This window comes from Erpetoichthys calabaricus, chromosome 2, assembly GCF_900747795.2.
Source record: "Erpetoichthys calabaricus chromosome 2, fErpCal1.3, whole genome shotgun sequence".
NCBI classification, from domain to species: domain Eukaryota; kingdom Metazoa; phylum Chordata; class Cladistia; order Polypteriformes; family Polypteridae; genus Erpetoichthys; species Erpetoichthys calabaricus.
Genome location: NC_041395.2, coordinates 66,669,232 through 66,690,663, shown reverse-complemented (window position 1 = coordinate 66,690,663; position 21,432 = coordinate 66,669,232). Strand labels below are relative to the sequence as shown.

Here is a 21,432-nt window from a genome sequence, read left to right as displayed (position 1 = left end):
GCTTTGCACATCCACTTTCAAACAGCTGCCGATTTGATGCCAGCTATTATGACAGGGCATGTTTGTCACTATGGAGATGTTAATAGTAAACAACGATGCTGACGTCATGTACCAAAACCTGAACACACATGCCACCTACATTTTTGCTGGTACTGTAACTCTTGCCCGTGTCATGTTAATTTCTGACAATGTGCTCAGAACACACATCAAAAGCGTGCTGGGAACGCATGACAGTCATGATGTGTGCACGTAAGCGTTCTGAATGTCATGTATAACTCAGCCCTTAGAGAAGCTGGGTACATTGCTTCAAGGGTACAACTGACCGACTCTGTGGTCAAAACACCAGGAATGACATGTATAGGAAGAATAGACTGCTCACCTGAATCTAAATTGTTACCAAATTTCTGTGCTAGTTGAAGACTGAACACAACAAACATTATGTTGAAACAGAAGATGTTCACATTACTATTGCAGGCCTGATCATCAAAAATTATATGATGGCTTACAGAGAAGCAATGGGCTATTTGACATGGTAACGTCAGGACAACAATTCTTAACTTAATGTTAGCAAAACCAAAAAGCTAGTCAGACTCCTGAAAGCAGGAGTCACGAAAAAAACACACAATCCCATCAACATTGGAGGCAGTAGAAGGTCATAAGCTTTAAATTTCTTGAATTAGACACAACACACCTTGGCCATTCTCAAAAAGCCTCCGAATGCCTTTTACAACAGAAATTCCATTAAAAATGTATTACTGGAAAAATTAATATTTTATAAAATCTCAATTTACATTTACATACCTTTGACCTTCAGCTCCTGGTTGCTAAGGGAGTGAAGTATTGGAAGTGATGCATTGTGACGTCGCTGACTTGACGCTTTATAAACTGATACCATGGATGGAGAATCACGTGATTAGGGATAATTCAAAGAGCTTTCTGCATGTGATTACTAAGAACTCTGGCATTTTTAAGTTTAGCAATCCGTTTTAACTATGATATATGGTTAAAATTTTGGCTTAGGCAGTAGTTATCCTGTATTCTTGATTTATGACTACTTTCTGGCTTTATACTTTCAAGTATATCCTGGTCCATAAAAATATTAAAGCTGCCTGCAGTACTGGAACTGCAAAGATTTGCTCAACACCTTCTAAAGGTACATGCTGGTGTCCATCTTCACTGGCTATATAACATCTAGAATGAGATCTGTTCCATTCAGGACCACAATGCACTAAAGAAACTGGTGAAGCTAATACATAATTTTGCTTGAACAATGCTCCCTTCACTTTTCCCACTCCTTCAGTGGGGGATGTTGTGCTAGACCATTGGCAGTCAGACCACAATATATGGGGACAATTTTAATCATCACAATAAAAAGTTACTTGAGAGCTTGTCATAATGAACCTGGGGTGAGGTTGCTGCGTTTGTTGGTGGTTTGGGTTGGGAAAGGATATGCTTCAAACTATTTTTATTTTGTGGGAAAGCCTACTATGGTAACTGATGCAGAATGTCATCTAGACAGTGAATTAGCCATTCCTTCTTGCATAGATATGGGATGGTCATTGCTGACCCTGCTTACACAGGTTTTGTAGCTTTGAAGGTTTATGATTGTATACTTCTAGTATTTGTTTAGTACTGCTAGAATGAATTCTAGGTCTGGCTTTGCATGTCATAAATTACCCATGCTTGAAATGTGAAGTGTGTCTTGTCTTCTTGATGTTATGTTTAATGCATTTAAAGTACCCCTCTACGAAAAGAAAGTTTTGTCTCCTATCCCATTCCGATGATCGACTTTGTGGTCGTGTCGTCGGACTTGCGGCCACATGTCTTGGACACTCGGGTGAAGAGAGGGGCGGAGCTGTCAACTGATCACCACCTGGTGGTGAGTTGGCTTCGATGGTGGGGGAGGATGCCGGTCAGGCGTGGTAGGCCCAAACGTGTTGTGAGGGTCTGCTGGGAACCTCTGGCAGAGCCCCCTGTCAGAAGTAGCTTCAACTCCCACCTCCGGCAGAACTTCGACCACATCCCGAGGGAGGTGGGGGACATTGAGTCCGAATGGGCCATGTTCCGTGCCTCTATTGTTGAGGCAGCTGACCGGAGCTGTGGCCGTAAGGTGGTCGGTGCCTGTCGTGGCGGCAATCCCCGAACCCGTTGGTGGACACCGGCGGTGAAGGATGCCGTCAAGCTGAAAAAGGAGTCCTACAGGACCCTTTTGTCCTGTGGGACCCTGGAGGCAGCTGATGGGTACCGGCAGGCCAAGCGGAATGCGGCTTTGGTGGTTGCTGAGGCAAAAACTCGGGCGTGGGAGGAGTTTGGGGAGGCCATGGAGAACGACTTTCGGACGGCTTCGAGGAGATTCTGGTCCACCATCTGGCGTCTCAGGAAGGGGAAGCAGTGCAGTGTCAACACTGTATATGGTGGGGATGGTGCGCTGCTGACCTCGACTCGGGACGTTGTGGGTCGGTGGGGGGAGTACTTCGAAGACCTCCTCAATCCCATTAACATGCCTTCCAATGAAGAAGCAGAGCCTGGGGACTCAGAGGTGGGCTCCCCCATCTCTGGGACTGAGGTCACCGAGGTGGTCAAAAAACTCCTTGGTGGCAGGGCCCCGGGGGTGGATGAGATACGCCCGGAGTTCCTCAAGGCTCTGGATGTTGTAGGACTGTCTTGGCTGACACGCCTCTGCAACATCGCATGGACATCAGGGACAGTGCCTCTGGATTGGCAGACCGGGGTGGTGGTCCCCCTCTTTAAGAAGGGGGATCGGAGGGTGTGTTCCAACTACAGAGGGATCACACTCCTCAGCCTCCCTGGAAAAGTCTATTCAGAGGTCCTGGAGAGGAGGGTCCGTCGGATAGTCGAGCCTCGGATTCAGGAGGAACAGTGTGGTTTTCGTCCTGGTCGCGGAACAGTGGACCAGCTCTATACCCTTAGCAGGGTCCTGGAGGGTGCATGGGAGTTTGCCCAACCAGTCTATATGTGTTTTGTGGACTTGGAAAAGGCATTCGACCGTGTCCCTCGGGGAATCCTGTGGGGGGTACTCCGAGAGTATGGGGTACCGGCCCCCCTGATAAGGGCTGTTCGGTCCCTGTACGATCGGAGCCAGAGCTTGGTCCGCATTGCCGGCAGTAAGTCGAACCCGTTTCCAGTGAGAGTTGGACTCCGCCAGGGCTGCCCTTTGTCACCGATTCTGTTCATAACTTTTATGGACAGAATTTCTAGGTGCAGCCAGGGTGTTGAGGGGGTACGGTTTGGTGGGCTCAGGATTGGGTCACTGCTTTTTGCAGATGATGTTGTCCTGTTTGCTTCATCAGGCCATGATCTTCAGCTCTCTCTGGATCGGTTCGCAGCCGAGTGTGAAGCGGCTGGGATGAGAATCCATCCATCCATTTTCCAACCCGCTGAATCCGAACACAGGGTCACGGGGGTCTGCTGGAGCCAATCCCAGCCAACACAGGGCACAAGGCAGGAAACAATCCAGGGCAGGGTGCCAACCCACCACAGGACACACACAAACACACCCACACACCAAGCACACACTAGGGCCAATCCACCAGTTGATCTATGTTCCTACCCTCACCTATGGTCATGAGCTATGGGTAGTGACCGAAAGAACGAGATCGCGAATACAAGCGGCTGAAATGAGTTTCCTCTGCAGGGTGTCTGGGCTTTCCCTTAAAGATAGGGTGAGAAGCTCAGTCATCCGGTGATGAGAATCAGCACCTCCAAATCGGAGACCATGGTCCTCAGCCGGAAAAGGGTGGAGTGCCCTCTCAGGGTTGGTAGCGAGATCCTGCCCCAAGTGGAGGAGTTCAAGTATCTTGGGGTCTTGTTCACGAGTGAGGGAAGAATGGAGCGTGAGATCGACAGGCGGATCGGTGCGGCATCCGCAGTAATGCGGGCGCTGCATCGGTCTGTCGTGGTGAAAAAAGAGCTGAGTCGCAAGGCGAAGCTCTCAATTTACCAGTCGATCTATGTTCCTACCCTCACCTATGGTCATGAGCTATGGGTAGTGACCGAAAGAACGAGATCGCGAATACAAGCGGCTGAAATGAGTTTCCTCTGCAGGGTGTCTGGGCTTTCCCTTAAAGATAGGGTGAGAAGCTCAGTCATCCGGGAGGGGCTCAGAGTAGAGCCGCTGCTCCTCTGCATCGAGAGGAGTCAGATGAGGTGGCTCGGGCATCTGATCAGGATGCCTCCTGGACGCCTCCCTGGTGAGGTGTTCCGGGCACGTCTAACCGGGAGGAGGCCCCGGGGAAGACCCAGGACACGCTGGAGGGACTATGTCTCTCGACTGGCCTGGGAACGCCTTGGGATTCTCCCAGAAGAGCTAGAAGAAGTGGCCGGGGAGAGGGAAGTCTGGGCATCTCTGCTCAAGCTGCTGCCCCCGCGACCCGACCTCGGATAAGCGGGAGACAATGGATGGATGGATGGGTTATCATAGTGTAAGGCAGGCTTGCACAGTATCCACTTTGGGGACTTGGTGGTTGAATTGGTTTGTCTGGCAAATATTTGCCTTCTGTCATCAGAAAAAACATTTTGCAGCAAAATCTGAGAGTCTCACAATGAAGATTGGGTCTTACTGTTCACAGAAGACAAAAAGGCTAAAGTCATAATCTGGAACATGACTTAATAGTAGAGGGGGCTCTGATATTGACCAAGTGATTGGTGCAAGTGCATCAATACTATAAGCTACTGCTATATACAGTACTTGACAGTGGTGGTTTAAGTGGGAGTTAACTTTACCAATTTAGCTGTCAGTTTGCAGTTAATTTCTGAGCCTTGTTTACTTTTCCTACATGACAAAGATGCATAGAGCATGTGGAAAGGCATCCAGGCTATCACTAATTACAGGACAACTCCACCTACCTGTGATAGTGACACCTCCCTTCCAGATGTGCTGAATAACTTCTATGCACGGTTTGAAGCACATAACAACGTGGTGATGAGGAACACCACCTCTCCTCATAGTGACTGTTGGCCGATGTGAGAAATACTCTACGAAGAGTCAACCCATGGAAGGCTGCAGGACCAGACAATATTCCTGGCAGAGTACTAAGGGAATGTGCAGACCAGCTGGCAGACGTTTTTACGGACATCTTCAACATCTCCCTGAGCACTGCCATCGTCCCCACCTGCTTCAAAACCACCACCATAATTCCCATGCCAAAAAAGTCACAAGTGTCCAACCTCAATGACTACATTGCACTCAAATCTATCATTATGAAGTGCTTTGAGAAGCTTGTCATGAGGTACATCAAAACCCTGCTGCCCCCATCACTGGATCCCCTGCAGTTTGCTTACCGCCGGAACTGTTCAACAGATGATGCAATAGCCACCACTCTCTATCTGGCTCTCGCTCATCTGGACAATAAGGACACATACATTCGAATGCTGTTTATCGACTTCAGCTCAACATTCAACACAATCATTCCTCAGCAGCTGACGGAAAAGCTGAGCCTGCTGGGACTGAACACCTACCTCTGTAACTGGATTCTGGACTTCATGACTGAGAGACTTCAGTCAGTCAGGATTGGAAACAACGTCTCCAGAACCACCACACTGAACACTGGAGTGCCTCAAGGCTGTGTGCTCAGTCTGTTACCGTTCACACTACTGACTCGTGACTGTGCAGCAACGCACAGCTCTAATCACATCATAAAATTTGCCGATGACAAGACTGTGGTGGGTCTCATCAGCAACAACAATGAGTCAGCGTGCAGAGGTTAACGGACAGGTGTAAAGCCAATAACCTGTCTCTGAATGCAGACAAAACAAAGGAGATGATTGTTGACTTTAGGAAGACTAAGAGACCATCTGCCACTGAACATTGACGGCTCAACTGTGGAGGTCGACAATAGCACCAAATTCCTGGGTGTCCACCTGGCAGAGAACCTCACCTGGTCCCACAACACCAGGTCTTTAGCCAAGAAAGCCCAGCAGCGGCTCTACTTCCTGTGTAGGCTGAGGAAAGCCCATCTTCCACCAGCTACTCTAACAACATTCTACAGAGGAACCACAGAGAGCATCCTGAGCAACTGCATCACTGTCTGGTTTGGAAATTGCATGGTCAGGGATCGCAAAGCCCTACAACAGATAGTGAAGACAGCTGAGAAGATCATCAGTGTCTCTCTTCCCTCCATCATGGACATTTACACCACACGCTGCATTCGCAAAGCCACCAGCATTGTGAATGATCCAGCACACGTCTCACATTCACTGTTTACACTCCTACTATTGGGAAAAAGGCATTCGGGCCCTCACCTCCAGAATGTGTAACAGTTTCTTCCCCCAAGCAGTCAGACTCGTGAACACTCATGGACCGGACTGATATCTGACATACGTGTTCTGTTCTGCAGTGTTGCACATGGTTGCACATGTTTGCACATTTGACTCACACGCACCTTGTTATATATTATGTGTCTTTATGTTATGTGTTGTGGATTCTTTGTTGTCCTATGTTTTATGTTGCACCATGGTCCTGGAGGAACGTTGTTTCATTTCACTGTATGCTGTACTACTGTATATGGATGAAATGACAATAAATACTCTTGACTTGACTTGGCAGATAGAATGAAAAATTGGCCAGGGGATACAATCACTTTCTAGGGAAGATCCAGGACATGATTAAAAAAGGATAACATTTTTAACTAACTTTAGAAAACCATGAAATTCAAAAGGATGAGCTAGAGACTATTATAAAGGATAGAAATGTCTGCATTGTTCTGCTAAAGCTATTTCCACAACATTTACCTGGGAGGCTGAATTGGAAATGAGATGAGAGTTCGAACACACTATATATAGAAATTAATTCTTGGGTTTTATTAATTTTACACTTTTCAATTTTATTGCTACTTTCTGCTAAACAGCTGCTCAAAAGGAAAAAGGTTAAAGGAAGATATGGTGACATGTCTCACCTGCTCTAAAACAGGGCTCATTTCACACATCGAAGAGAGCAGCTTTCCTGAAAACTTCAGCCTGAACGGACATGAAGCATACATACTTCTCTCACTTTAGACTCTTTGTTATGACATTACATCTGACCTTTAAGAATTAAAGACAGTCACACATGTGATACTGCTAGTAGGTAACATTATTAAAAATACATACAAAAACAGTTCTTTAATTTGAAAATAATTATACAAGGTTTACTTCAATTTCCAGACTGAAACTTTCTAATGATCTCCTGGCCCCTAAGAAGATAAAGTTCACACATATTCTCCTATGTATTATATAGGCTTAGCACATTGGGGTATTACCGGTACTGAGAATTACAGAGGTGAATTGTAGGTCAGGTAGCATAAGGATGATGACCTTACATCTACCCCAACAATGTTCATTCTTTTCTTAATTGCTCATATTGCCATAGGGTGCAAACTCTGACCTGTTTCTATAAGCCATCTTTCTGTTAACACTTAGGATGTAATCTTGTTTGTCTTTCTTAAAAAATAGAAATGCCTTAAACACTTAATTTTGTATATGCATTTAAAGACAAAGTCACATTCTTGAAATTCCCTAAAACAATTTAGCTATTTCTGATATCTCACTGCAGTTTTATTATCACAAACCCACACAATCAGTCTAGACTGATACATTCTTTCACGTGTAGAATTCTACTTCAGTTCCGAGATTTAAATTCATCTATGTCATTAAATAATTATGTTGAAAACATAATGGAATTGCAGAAGTTCATATTTTATATATTAATTACTTTCAGTATAACTGAAGACATAAACAAACCATAGACCTTTCTGAAACAATTAGAACAAAATAAAAGAAAAAATAGAAAGTACAAATTAAAATAAGACTATTTTTCATATAAAATGCTAAATAAACCACAAACAATTTTTATTTTACAACAGCTTGATACTTGTTCTAGTTACATAGGAACACTGATTCATATGATATACTCTGTAAATGAAATCAGTAGCCATAATTAGACTGTCATTCAAATTGCAAGTGAAATGGTTAACAGAAACTCCCTAGAAGTCCAGGTGTTTCTTGCCTGTGGCCGCAGCGCCACATCCCATTCTCAGCAGTTTGGAGGATTCTGCCAGATCCTGTTTGTTCAACCGGCTCACTGTGTCTGACAAGTCTGGAGGCAAATGCAGTCTCTGTGCAGACGGAGAAATTTCAAGGGGGGGGGGGAGTAGAGGGGGTGGGGTAGGTGGTAGAGAGAGAGGGAGAGAGAACAAGTTGTCACAATTTTTTGTTTTAAAGAACTATTTAAATATGACAGGATACAATTATACACTGTACAGTGCTCTACTGCAGATGTGTTTAAGATCTCTGTAATTCTAGTCTATTAATTTTAATAAACTATGTGTGTGTCACGGTTTTGTGTAGTTCCACAGTAAATAAAAGATGCCAACTGACAAACTGATGCTATATTAGTATTGCAGCTGCATTAGAGAAATTCAGAACATGAGCATAATTTAGGATGCTAATTCCAATTTAGGCATTGCATCAGACTCTTCTTTGCTAAAGCACTAAATCTGTTTTTTTTCAATGGCTCCTATACAAATTATATCTGAAATGTGATTTATTCACATTTTCCATTTTTTTTTAAATATCCTTATCCCACTTAAAGTAGCAAGTATTATGATGGCACTACATTATGATGGCATTTCTAATGATGTAGCAATACGTCAGTCATCTTCACCCTTCCAAACCACTTCATTGTTGTCATTATGCCACTTTTAATGTCTCATTTTCAGACTGATACAAGTGTAATAAACAATAATTTTTCAGGGATTAGGTCTGATCAAATCTTATTTTCCAAAACTGTTAATTTAAAGAGATTATTTTTAATTAAATTCAAAATTGCACTGATCCTACTTACCTACCACTATATTTTTAAAGTTTCATTGAAAAAAAAGTGCTTAATTAACATTTGAATAAAAAGACAACATATTTAGAAAAATCTGACTAAGGCTCAGCAGTGGCTGATTTAGAAATACTTCTCATAACAACACATAGTGTGGACTGAGTCATGAAGTTGTACCAGTGATTCCCATAAGAGAATGTGCAATAAGTGCTCTTGAAATAAACCCAAAGTAGGTAATATCGAGTGTTAAAGAGGTTAAGAGGATTCCTTTATTAACAGGATCAGGTTTGTGGCCCTTGGCACTTGAGAAATAATACTCTGAGGTCCTTCCTTTAAGGGTCTGTACAGGCCTGTAATTTGCAGCGGAACCCAATGAATGCACTTGATTCTTAGAGCCCTCCCTTAAGCTAAAGAAATGAAGGAATGCTCTGGTTAACACAGATACTTATCTTCAGCTTTATAAAGAAGTCTTAGCGATATCATCCAAGTTCCAAGCATTTCTGTTTATCAGAAAGCAAATGAACAGTGGACTGACAAAGATCTTTTAAAACACTTGTAATGTTCCTTTTCCAGGGACAGGGAAATTAAAAAAAACAAATAAAATTCTCCTAACAGTACAACACTGATATACAGTATTCATGAACAATTTAAAATATTGACATTTTTATGTAAAACAGTATAACATATATCACATTAATAAAAATAAAATAATATAAACATTAAGTCATAAACCAAATGCCATTTACTTAAAATTTGCTAAAAGTACTAATATGAATTTAAAAAATATCAAAATAACTGTCAGTGAACTTTACTATTACTCTGTATTTACATCAAAGTAAAAAAGATCCCCTTGTCTTATTCTGTCTGAATAATATGACAGATACATGGAGCGATTTCTTCATAAATGAACAGATCTGTCTCTCTTTCATTTTACAGCGGGAGCACTGTCGGTTCTTTCAGGTTTCTTTTTTCCACTGAATGCTGCCTTTGCTGGGTTTTGGGATTCTCAAATGAATTCTGGTGTTCTATTTATATTTAAGCAGCGCCAACCATTCAGTTGAAATCATGAGGTGCACATGGTTTGAAGCATTAATCTGCTGTGAGGAAAGCTGCGATCAAGCTTGCTTCTGTACTGCTACTCAAAAATCTTTTGATGTTTAAAATCACTGAAGTGTAATTAAAAAAAGAATGATGCATTGATTAAACTCTGGCCATAAAAAGCATACTGTTCACTACATTTTCTTTGAAAATTCAATATGAAATACTGTAAGTAATTCTCAGTGAAAAACACACAAGTGTTTGGCAGTCATGGTCCTCTGTTTGGTAACAGGTCAATAACAGTAGTGGTCATGTGCAAGGTAAAAGGTCATTACTATTTAAAACCATAGCAGTGCACTGTTTTTTGGAAATGACAAATTTAAATGGCATCGTTTTTTTAACGAATGTACCCATATAATCATGATAACATATACAACCAAACTTACAGGCAAGGATGAACTTGGGCTATGGTTGATTTTTTGGCAAAAAGGTTATGGTTATTCTTTCTCAAAGCATAGCAGCAATCTTACAGGAAAAAAAACCTTAATTTATGTAGTGCTTTTATGCAAAATTAAACTTGGCCTGACTAATTGAGAACTGTTTATTAGAAGCAATACTTAAAAATATTTTTGTAAGTTTTATATGAAGCAGAATTTAGGGCTTTAAGGAAATATACAACATGTCACAGAACATAAAAATATACTGGCTTTATCTATCTAGAATACTATTGAAACATTTGTAGCTGATAGATAACCTAACAAAACACTGTTTCTCCAATTTAGGTTTTCAAAGGGCTACAGTCTATCTCAACAGCATTTGGTGCAAAGCAGGACTCCAGCCCTGAATAAGGCATCAGTCCAGGGTAGGACCTACCTATCCACATATCCACAATCACATAATGGGTGTTGTATTGTTGCAAGAAGCCTTCACATCAGCAGTAGTGGCAGTTAGAGGTGATAGAAGTTTTATGACATTAGGCTTTATTTTCACCTGTTTGCACTATGACTCGACTATGGTTAAGCTACACTGCACTGAAAGCATGAGTGCCTGAAAGAATGGTGTGCTGACTGTCAGCACTGTAGAGCTAAAGGTATAATCTGGAGGGGTAACAGCATCCTCTCTCTGAAAATGCTACTTTTACATTATCTATGAAGTCAATAACTGCAATACGAATTACTAGGAGTGGAAGTCAGATAGGATGAGCTGTGTCTGCATGGCCAGAGGACACACCATGTGGTATAATTGGCACTTGACTTCTTTCATCTTTCTCCGTCATTCATGTTTCCATTCAAATTCAGGTTAAACAACCATCAATGTCACAGAAAATAACAATATGCTTTGCATTATTTTCAATAAAATCTGCTTCTTCCCACTTATTTAAGTGATCTATGACAGTGGAAGTATTTGTTATTTTATTTGCATTAAAGCACAGTTTAATATAAAATGAAAAAGTCTTCAAAAGGTTTCAAAAGTCAAAAAGCCTTTAAGCTACATTCTCAGATTCTAAAAGATGCATTCCTTTATATAGCAAAATACAAAATGACTCATTAGAAATTAATGTCAATTTGAAAGGGTGATCATAAACTTTTGAGCCTACTCCTTGAACAGTGCTAATTTTAAATGGCAATAGATAAGCTTCTATCTATAAAAATATGTGAATTACAAGTTTCTGGCATTTGTGGTTAATAGTGTATGTTTTAGAACCAAATCAACATGGATATGAATAAATACAAAATCAAGTATTATTCTGTTATTGAATTTCTAATGCTAGAAAGAAGTACACCTTTGGCAACTCAGTCCCTTTCATATGCCACATAGCATAGATGGGATGCATAATTTTTTCATGGCAGGACATCTCATGAAGATGACCCAAGGTCTGGCTGGCCTTCGGCACTGACAACAAAAGAAGTTATTGCCACAGTGGACAAACTGTAATGGAGGATTGGTTTTACTTGAGTGGCAGAGAAAACTTTGTGAATACAGGTACTTGTCGACTTACGACCGCGATTGGTTCCGACTGACTGGTTGTAAGTCGATCTGGACGTAAGTCGGCCTATGTTAATTTAAGGTAAGAATATTAGACTGGGTAATAATATTGTAATCATCTTAAAGTAATATTTTATCAACATTTTCTTACTTTCTAAGACAAACACAGCATACTACAGTACAATTTGTTTAATATGTGGAAAACGTACAAAACAAGAAATACTGTACTGTACATTTAATTCCTGGCACCACTGGTGCTTGGCTGCGGGTTGTCGATATCGCCTTCATCAGATCAGGCGAGGCTGCGGACGGGGTGATGGGAGGAGTTGCTCTTTTCATAAACATAGTGAGCTTCGTCTGAATTGTTTGTTTTTTTTTTCTCTTCATAAATTTCGCAATAAGGACGAAATGTGTTGCGTGCCATCCGTTCAATCCTCGCAAATCGTTCAATATTTGGGTCCATTTTTTCAAAATGACCGAGGAGTTTATTCAGTAGATAAATCTTCTGACAATCCCTTTGTGGTGAACATTCTTTGTGGCACCTCCTCCTCTTCGTCTTACTCCAATTCTCTTGTTTCTTCTTCCGCCACTCTTTCTTCTTCCAATTCTATCAGCTCTTCATTCATAAGTTCACCTGATTCCCGGTCTAGCAACTCCTCGACATCTTCCATTTCACATTCCAATGAAAGGTCTTTTGACAGTTTCACTATTTCTTCACGAATCTCATCAAGTTCTTGTTCACTGTTAAATCCAGCAAAAGTATTTACATAACGCTTAACACACTTCTTCCATACGCCATTCATACACTGTGAGTCGACATTTCTTGCGGGGAGGGCTTCTGTTTTCTCTGATCTGAGTTCACCTCTGTTATAGCGCGTCTTTATTTGAAAAGAGCAGTGTCAGATCGGGGCGAGCGTGAACGCTAACTTTGACAAGCACTATAAATTTACAATGGTTGTTACAGACGTAAATCAAATGTATGTTTTTATTGTATAATATTAACAATAACAGCAGCTCTCTACTCAAAGCGGTAAACTCGAGAAGCTGCTAGCATCGAACCCAGAAGCTCTTGATTGGGAGTCAGCAGTTGTGTGTGGGAACTGTTAACATTTGAATGTGATGATTGTATATAAAACTTGTGCACGAACGAGACTGGGATAACTGTGGATGTGGATGTGAGTGGTGTGTGTGACTGAGAATGACTGGTGTGAAGCCTGAAGTCCAAATATCAAATAAACACTTTCACAAGTACAAGTATAACAGAACAAGTGCGCTTTTATTCAAGAAGAAAAAAGAAAGCAGGTTGCGGTAAGCAGTTGATGCGACTGCTTGCGTAGTGCAATCCTAAGAACTGCCCAATCAAGAGCTTCTGGGTTTGATGCTGGCAGCTTCTCAAGTTTGCCGTTTTGAGTAGAAAGCTGCTATTAGTGTTAATATTATAGGGTTATATGTTAGGGTTATATTATTATCGAAAATTGCCAAAACAACAAGACACAAACACACGTGGGGCAACACTGCTGCGTATATTTTTACTGCTGCGTAGCGAGACTTGAGAGTGTGGGAAACTGGCGCTGCCAACAGCTGGCAGGGGAAACAGTCAAACGCGTCGTAAAGTCGAACAGTCGTAACTTGCATAGGTCGTATGTCGACGAGTACCTGTATTTTAACAGATGTATTAGTCGAAAAATAAAACTTGCTCAATTTTACTGCTGTTTTGCTTAATAAAATTTTTGTCCACCACATACAAATTTAAGGAAGGTTTGCCAATTTTAATTTCAAGATAGTGTCATGAAATAATTTTTTTTTTTTTTAGATATTATGTTAAAGTTTTGAATTTTGTAAAAATGAAAACCGGTTGTCTATATGTGCTTTTCTTTTCGAAATGACTGCACTTGAGAAGACAAATTTAATGTATGCAACTGATTTTAGGTTGAGCCCACAGATTATATATTATATACAGTGTGTGTGTAAATATATATATCTTGTCACGCTTGGGTCACAGATTTGCACAGAAACACAAGAGATTGTAGAAAAAAAGGAACTTTATTCAAAGCACTGCAAACAAACATTTGTCTCTTTTCAAAAGTTTAAATGTGCTCCATGACAAGTCAGAGATGACAGTTCCGCCAGGAGCAGAGAATGTCTGAGAGACAGTGAGAAGGAGTAGCAAACAACCAATTTAACAAACTGAAAGAAGCCCGTACAGGCTTTTTAAGAAGGCGGAGCACCTTGCGAGAGGCATATTACGTGACAGAGCCGGCCAGAAGGGAACGGAGGAATGTGAAGGTAGTCTGTCAATGTTTTTTTAGGGGTTTTCCCAGGGGCGTCTGTATTCTCTGGGGGTGTGATCAGCTCCGCAGCTCACACCATATATATATCTCAAATCAAATCTTATTTGTCACATACAATCATACAGTACAGTTCAATATATAATGAAATGCTTAGTTGCTAAACTTCAAAACTGTGCATTAAAGAATATAAAAGAACAAGAAACAGTACTGTATGACTTTATAGTAATCAATATAATCATTATTTTAAATGGCAGCAATAGAATGCATTATATTGAAATGATAAAATTGAGAAAAGTATAAATAAATAAATAATAGCTTCAGCTTAAATAACTTGATAAATGAGAATTAACAATAGGGCCTCATGTAGCTTTAGGTACTGTCCTCATTTAGGATGTGGATGGAGTATGGGAAGAAACTCCTCCTTAGTATCTCTGAACTGGTTTTCAGGCAGAGGTAGTGTTTCACTGATCGCAGCATGAAAAGAACAAAGCTAAGATGTTCCTGTGCCTGGATATACTAACCAGTGGCATAACTAGAGTTTGATGGGCCATAGCACAAAAAAAATAAATCAAGCCCACCACAAGCAAAAATAAATTAAATTCAATTAAAATAACCACCGTCAATAAGAGTTACATAAAAAAAGTCATAATTAAACATTATGAAATTGTGGGAACGAAAATACTATTAAACTTTCTCTTCTGACATCAAGTAGGCAAACATGTTAATAACAAAGCCTGATGAAACAACAACCACAACGTCACTGTGGCAGCAGCTGAAGTCTATGTGTCATGGCAATGAAAAACAGGGAAAAGTTACTTTGTCCTGTAACTATAATCAGATCATCACAACAAGGGATGTTTACTTCTTTTTTGTGTAACATACCTTGGATTTAGGCATATTAGAAAAAACTGTATAATTTAAAGATATTGGGGGGGGGGGTACTAGACAGTAGGGTTGCAGTCCCCCAGTACAAAACGTTATTCTGTATGCAGCTCTCCGGTTCTCATTATATTGAACTGAGCCCTTTAAAAGAAACATTGGACTGCTGGGCCTGGAGTTCTAGAGGCCAGCCCTGAACCGGGAAGTTACCTTAGAAGAATTTCTGGAAGTGGTTTCTGGCTAGGGCTTTAAAAATTCTTCTGTGCATTTCCAAAGCAGTTCTATGTCACCAATCAAGCTTGAATTGTAACCAACTTTTTCCTTATGCATCAAATATATTTAAATAAAGTGCAATATCACCTTCAAATAAAGTGGTAACATCTCATTACTTATGATGACAGAATGCATTGGTCCCTATTTTATTACTGTATTCCGGAGGGTGGCTTACATATTAGTGATTTGAAATTGCTCTTTCTTTAAGTATGTAACAAAATTTAACTTTATAAAAATGCAGACAGGATAAGAACATTCAATGACAGTTTTCACAATGTGGACTAATTTGCAGTTTTAAAAGCATTGCCATTGCTAGAAGTCTAACCCAATTATCTCAACAGAATATGATGACCAAGAAACTGAAAAAGGGCTATGAAGGTTTGATACTGAATAATAATAATAAAATAAATAATATTTAATCTTTATGATAGTGAATAAGAATTGAAAATACAAGCACAAAATATGATATACTGCTAATTTAAAAATTTCACTCAGCTATGGATTTAACTTAAAGAGCTGGCTTTTGGATATCTTCATATTTTCTTTCTACTTCATATGATCAGCAGTATGTTTTATAAGTGACATAAGGTAGGAAAACCTTTTTTTTAAAATAAATTCTTGCTTTTACAAATGTGAAAAAAAGATTTCTTTTCACTCATTCCACTTACTGGTGGTAGCTGCATTGTACATGAGGTGACTGTATCATGCCAAAGCCTTTATGCATGATTTTTGTTTTGCTTATGTGAGGTGACTTAATGTTTTTCTTTTTAAGTCTGAATCATCATTGTTACAAATAAGACATTTAAGGAATTTCTTAGATGTTATTTTTCATAACAGTGTGCACATTCAGACATGCTTGTGACACACAGATCAGAGCAAAAAAAAAAAAAAAAAAAACAGGCTTACTTATATACTGTATGTTTTTGGGGGACGATCTAAAAAATTGTGTGAGAGAATAATTTTAGAGTAACACAACATTCATCTTAAAGAAATAGGATAAAGGGTTAGTACATGTCAGCAATCTGCTCAGGCGTATCAGAAAAACTAAATAAATGTCACGTGAACAACAAAGACACAGATATTAATACATTAAATGTACTAAAAGATGACTAAGAGATCACCAGATGTCCTATAGACAACAAGACTGGACAGTTGTTATATACACAGAAATTTCAAGGGTGAGAGCTAAATCCAAAGGATAGGAGAAGAATAAGAATATAATAAAACAGACTTTTATTTTTAATAAGTCACTTGGGTGTAGACCAAGAAACCAACTAGAGTAAGTGAAGGTATTAATTGACACTGTATGTAAATTCAATATATAAAATGGACTTCTACCCTTTGTTTTTTGATCATTCTGACCATGTTATAACAGACTGCTGTGGTGGATGCTCTCTCTTCAGCATGGTGCTGCAAGAGTAATAAAGGACGCAGATAAACAAACTTTCTCCTGCCTGATTACTGACTTAAAAGGTTTTACCAGACTTACAGGATAAGTTTCTTTCTTTAATTAAAATTTTTGATTTCTACCACAGTTTCTGTAGCTGGGTAGACTTCTTGTTATAACTCACAGCGGTGATTGGAAGTTACGTCATCAGAGGCAGTCAAGTGTTTGTCCAGATCAGTAAAGTGAGTGAAAGTGGAATGTAAAGCAAGAGGCAGTTAACTCGTTCTTCTCTAGAGTTCACTTTTTCTTTCTGTTTCTTTTACTGTCTTAATGGGCAGCACTGGGTAGTGTTTGTATTGTGGCTGTATGCTAGTTGAAAAATGAAACTGTGGTCTAGAGACAAGTTTGGAGGCAGCACCAAAGCAATATCGAAAACTGATTAATCAGTAATATACTGTGACATTTTTTTTAATTTAAAACTATGACATTAAAAAAGTTTCTGCAAATCAGTCTGTGAATCCTAATATTTGAGACTCTCAAGCCTGTCAATGCTCCAATGTTTCATAACATCTCCATTTAACCATGAAGCTAACATAGGAGGTGATTTGTTTTAGTGTGATTGAACTTCTTGACAGACATGTGGCCAACATAAAGTAAGAAGCTTGTGATCTGATTGTGTTTTTGTTAATTTACCAAAAATCTTTAAAATTGTTTTTGTTTTAAAATGACATAACTAACTACAAAACAGATCTTTCAGATGAAAAAGTAGAAAAAATAAGGGTACTGCTCTCAAAGTTACAACGAGCAGAGATAAGACATATCAGCATTTTGAGAACCACATTGTATTAAATTCCCTTTTTCATGGAAAATTTAAGTTTTGATTTATTAAGAATACACATTTTGTACACAATAAACAAGACAACAAAATAAAAATCTATGGTATTAAAAAGTAAAATTGGGCACAACGTTCCGGTGTTTATACAACATGGCAGAAAAATGTCTTCCACTACGTAGGAAAACAAAGAAAATTCAACAGCAAGACTTCCATTTCTGCTGGTAATTTGTAAGACCTAAAGTCCTTGGCATACTTTTTCAAGTAAAAATGTGGTTCCTCATGCCAGAGCCATGACATTTTTCTAATAGGGTGAGCTTGTTCAAATATATAAATGTTTTGTAACAGAAGTCTAATTTCTTTTAAGTTACAGGGCACAGAAAGTATACATCATCATGAAATTTTATAAATACTACCATTCTTTCTTTCCATGCTTAATATGTGAATTGGATGCAAAAAAATCACCTGTATTGTTAACCATACAAGGTGATTACTTGGAGATACAAAAGATGGCATAATAGTTTGCTTTGCACTTAAAAGTCCTGTCACATCCAAGTACTTTTCCTTGTGTTATGTGCTGCACTGCAACATAAAATGCTCTTGGCTGCCAACATCATTATAGCAGGAGTCCAATGTATTTTTCTTTTACTTTCATCTTTATTTTTCTTGTCTTGTACCTCCTGTAAATGCTCTGAATACCTTGAAGGCATAGTCCAACACAAAGTCTAAAATGACTCCTGCTGGGAGAGCCTGGGCTAGCGGTAGCTAGAAGCCTCCTTTGAGTTGCTGCCTGTCAGTGATTGCTCCTGGGGCTCATCTCAGCTATACAAGGTCGATTGGCTTTGCTTCATCACCACTGAGGAAAGTGACTTCCCTGCTGGGCTATATCAGAAGCTACACTCACCTTTATAATTTAGTTCAGTTCTTCTGCAGAAAACTTATTTCCTTTACATGAGGCCTTCAAACATTTAATTATCAAAAATGTAATTGATAATTTTCATTCTATGTTCACAGCATTTATATCAACTACATTCCTACATTTTACGTACAAGATTCCACAAAAAAATCTTACATATAACATGAACACAGGTGACCATTCCTCTTAAGTGAAATGCTTTCTACATATAATGTTAATTCAATAGATACAGAGTTTACTAATTCTTGCATATTGCTCACTTCAGTCTAGTAATGTGAAATGAAAGCCAGTATACATGAATCATATTCTGATAATGGTGGTGTTATCATTATGTATTACTGTATTCAAGTACAAATGTTATACATTGTAAAGTGGTTTGAGCTTCCTTTCATTCCTGAATGAAGAAATATTTGAGAATTCTTTACTCACTCCTTATGTGCCTCTGATGTCTTTGTGTATTCTAAAAATATTAACAGTAGTAGTAGTAGTAACAGTAGTAAATTTTAATGTTTGTATGAAAATGCATCAAAATGTCCAATAATTAAAAGGCATACATGGGTTAGGTTTGTTAGCACTGACTACTTCCAGCAACATAACATGAGCTCCCAAATACCAAAACTGTGATTCTTATTTTGAATATTTGCCAGTGATATTAATCATCACTAGCTCATTACCAGCTCAAACTTTCTAAATGGTTTATGATGGTGAAAAAAGGTTTCACTATTTCTGTTTTCTTAATTTAATTTTAAATTAAAGCACTCTGAAAATACACAGAAAACTGAGAATTATATTCCATGAAAAAAAAAATCAAAGCAAACATGATAAAAATAATAGGAAATACAGTGAAATGAAATAAGAAGAAAATGTTTTCCATTGTGAGCAACTGAAATAAAAGAATCAAGGCCATTATTTCCAAAAAAAATAATTAAAATGGTTATATGAAGTGAATGAAATATTTTCATAAGAAAGTCTAAATGCACTAGGAATAATTTAATCAGTTGAACACAGATTGATTCACATTAAACCTGATTTTAACAATGGCAGGCTTTCCAATTATGTATATTCAAAATGTGCTTTTTCATTTGCCTAGGTATATTAATACACAGTTTTACTTTTGTGTATCAAAGAGATAGGCCACTCTGTCATAGATACATTTGGGACTGACCACAGCCAAGATGAGAACTGTGTGTCAGTAGGCTAAGTAACTTGCTATACCATCATATGGCTAGGGTAGGAAGAGTAAGGCAATAGGTTGGAGACTAGGAGGGAAATAAAGTTTGTCAGGTGCACACTGTTACAAACCAGATAAATCACACTGGTTTAATTCCAGCAAAAGATTGAGGGTGGGTTTAAGAGGTGGTTTTGATTTTATGCAGGTTTGCCATAAACTAGCTTACCCAGAGATGTGGTGTGTCTTATTGCATCAAATTCATCTCAACTTCTGCTGAAAAGATTTGCTTGAAGTGACATATCACTACTTGAATACGGGTAACTGTTTTTCAGACATACTTTATTAGGAACTTTTTGTAAAGTTGGGTGAAACCATTTCACACCTGAAGAACTGCATGAAAATCACTCATATTAGTTGAATTGTATGAGAAAATAATCACATTTTCAAACAACAGTATAAAAAAAGCTGAAGTACAAACAAAAAATGATTGTCCTGATACGAGACTTCAGGCTACATATATTGAAGCCATGAATGAACACAGTTTTCATTGTATTATAATTTTACATTTGTATGGGAATCATAAGACAACTTGCATATATAGTAAGAGTATAATGCACATACTTTAAAGTAGAGGATTTTAGTTTAAATAGTAAGTGACCACACTATATTAATATGTGATGGTAATAATTAACATTGAGAAAGGTTTAAATGGGCATCAAATGATCAGTTCTAGCTTTATTTAACGATTTAGTGTGTCTGAAATCTATACTAATAAAAGGCAAAGCCCTCACTGACTCACTGACTGACTGACTGACTCACTCATCACTAATTCTCCAACTTCCTGTGTAGGTGGAAGGCTGAAATTTGGCAGGCTCATTCCTTACAGCTTACTTACAAAAGTTAGGCAGGTTTCATTTCGAAATTGCGTATCGCGTCGTCACGCCACCCACGTAATCACGTGAACTGACTGTGAATGCAGTACGTACAAAACAAGGAAGAGCCCCAAAGAGCGCTGAAGAAAACATTCATTACACAATTGAGAAGGCAGCGAAACAATAAGAAGCGAGCGAGTGACGCATACAAGCATATTCATAAGTGCACCTACTACGGAAACAAAGCACGGTGTAAACCTCAAGTTTAAATTAAGTTTATAGAAACGCTCCCGCTGCCGTTTGCAATACCATATTCGCGACATACAAGTTTAATGAGAAGACACGAGGTATAAACGAGACTTTGGATCACTTTGTAACGGAGTTAAAATTGCTGTAGCGAGAAACTTTTAAGTGCCGGGTCTTAGCTAACATTAAATAAAGCCGTGGACATCGCAACATCACACAAGAGAGCGGCTCACGTGAACATTTGAAGCGACTGACACATACAGACATATTCATGAGTGCAGGTACTTCGAAAACAAAGCACCGTGTAAACCTAAAGTTTAAATTAAGTTCATAGACCTACAAAAGTTTGCCATTGATTTGAGGCAAGATTGCTTTTCTCCTGTACAACTATACGTTGCATTCTCAACAGTAAGCTTGCACGGCTTGGTCATATTACAACCGGAGTGCTGAACTGACAACGTGGTATACAAAGAGAACTATAACAATTGTAATAAACGAACAAAAAAACAGCGGAGAACCCGTGGATTAAATAAAAAGGCTGCTTCCTTGGCGAAGCAAGGAAAAAGGAAGACCTTATATGGCGTTTGTTTATTAAACAGAGGAAAAGCTGTGTAAAGGCTGCTTCACAAAAAAACAGCAGAGCGCCTTATATGAGCAGGCAGTCAGCTAAAGAAGGAAATCAATAAATAACTATAATCGTAATAAACGAACAAAAAA

At 39.1% G+C, this 21,432-nt stretch overlaps 1 protein-coding gene across 1 annotated transcript in view; it reads right to left on the bottom strand.

Moving 5' to 3' along the window:
• Positions 1-7,072: 7,072 nt before the first annotated feature.
• Positions 7,073-21,432, bottom strand: part of elp4 (elongator acetyltransferase complex subunit 4) — a 367,688-nt gene continuing 353,328 nt past the window's right edge. The window contains exon 10 of the mRNA XM_028793869.2: positions 7,073-8,111. Coding sequence (XP_028649702.1) covers positions 7,980-8,111 — 132 coding nt within the window. The 3' untranslated portion in view covers positions 7,073-7,979. The remainder of the gene's footprint in view (positions 8,112-21,432) is intronic.